This window comes from Calidris pugnax, unplaced genomic scaffold, assembly GCF_001431845.1.
Source record: "Calidris pugnax isolate Ruff unplaced genomic scaffold, ASM143184v1 scaffold147, whole genome shotgun sequence".
In the NCBI taxonomy this organism is placed as follows: domain Eukaryota; kingdom Metazoa; phylum Chordata; class Aves; order Charadriiformes; family Scolopacidae; genus Calidris; species Calidris pugnax.
Genome location: NW_015092359.1, coordinates 4,448,391 through 4,449,322, shown reverse-complemented (window position 1 = coordinate 4,449,322; position 932 = coordinate 4,448,391). Strand labels below are relative to the sequence as shown.

General features: G+C 56.3%; 1 protein-coding gene across 1 annotated transcript in view; it reads right to left on the bottom strand.

Moving 5' to 3' along the window:
- Positions 1 to 932, bottom strand: part of LOC106900354 (phosphofurin acidic cluster sorting protein 1-like) — a 79,737-nt gene that overhangs the window by 689 nt on the left and 78,116 nt on the right. The window contains exons 22-23 of the mRNA XM_014962380.1: positions 315 to 538; positions 27 to 140 (exon numbers count right to left, since the gene is read on the bottom strand). Coding sequence (XP_014817866.1) covers positions 27 to 140; positions 315 to 538 — 338 coding nt within the window. The remainder of the gene's footprint in view (positions 1 to 26; positions 141 to 314; positions 539 to 932) is intronic.

Below are 932 nucleotides of genomic sequence, written 5' to 3'. Positions count from 1 at the left end.
CCATGGGGGCTCGTGCCTCCCCTCACCTCGCAACATGGTGTTCTGGTGCTTGGCTGTGCAGATGAGGCGTGTGATCCCTTCAATGACTTGGCTTTTGGGCTCCAGGTCCTTCTCTTTTGGTTTCTTGCTCAGGAACATCACTGGAGGGTTCAAGGACAGACAGTTAGGATGTCCCCACCTGGCCCCGGGTGGGAGCCCTCACCCCAGGACTGGCCAGATCTCAGCCCTGCCCTCCTGTGGGCTCCCCCCGCTGCCCTTTTTGCAATGGCCTGTGGCCCCACAGCTGTTGAGCATCCCGGGGTGGGCTTGGTTACCTTTCTTATTTTTCTCCTTGGTGACCACGGTCATGGCCATGGTGCTCGGGGGCACCAGCTCCCCTGTGCCAGGGATGCGGCTGACCTGGAGCGAGCGGAAGTTGCTCTTGAGTGTGTTCTTGATACCCGTCTCCCTCTTCTCGCCCTCCTTCTTCCTCTCCAGCCCTTGTGTTGTCCAGTAGTCCACCTGCAGGCCCATCACCTCCACGCCAGGGCTCAGAGACCTGGGCAAGAGGGGCAGCACCATTGCAGCACGCAGGTTGCCATCCTTGCCCCCCTCTCCCTGCCCGCAGCCCCACCACTGGCCCAGGAATCACAGAATCAGAATCACAGAATTGTGGTGGTTGGAAGGGACCTCAGAGATCATCGAGTCCAACCACAAAAAAAAAAAAACAAAAAACAAAAAAACCCAAAAACCAAAAACCAAACCACACCACCCACCACCTAAACACACAACAACAACCAAACCAAAAAACCATCACCCACCCACGCAGCAGCCCACGACAAACCAATAATCTTGGGCACTAGAGCATGCCCTGAAGAACCATGTCTACACGTTTCTTAAATACCTCCAGGGATGGTGACTCCACCACCTCCCTGGGCAGCCCATTCCAATGC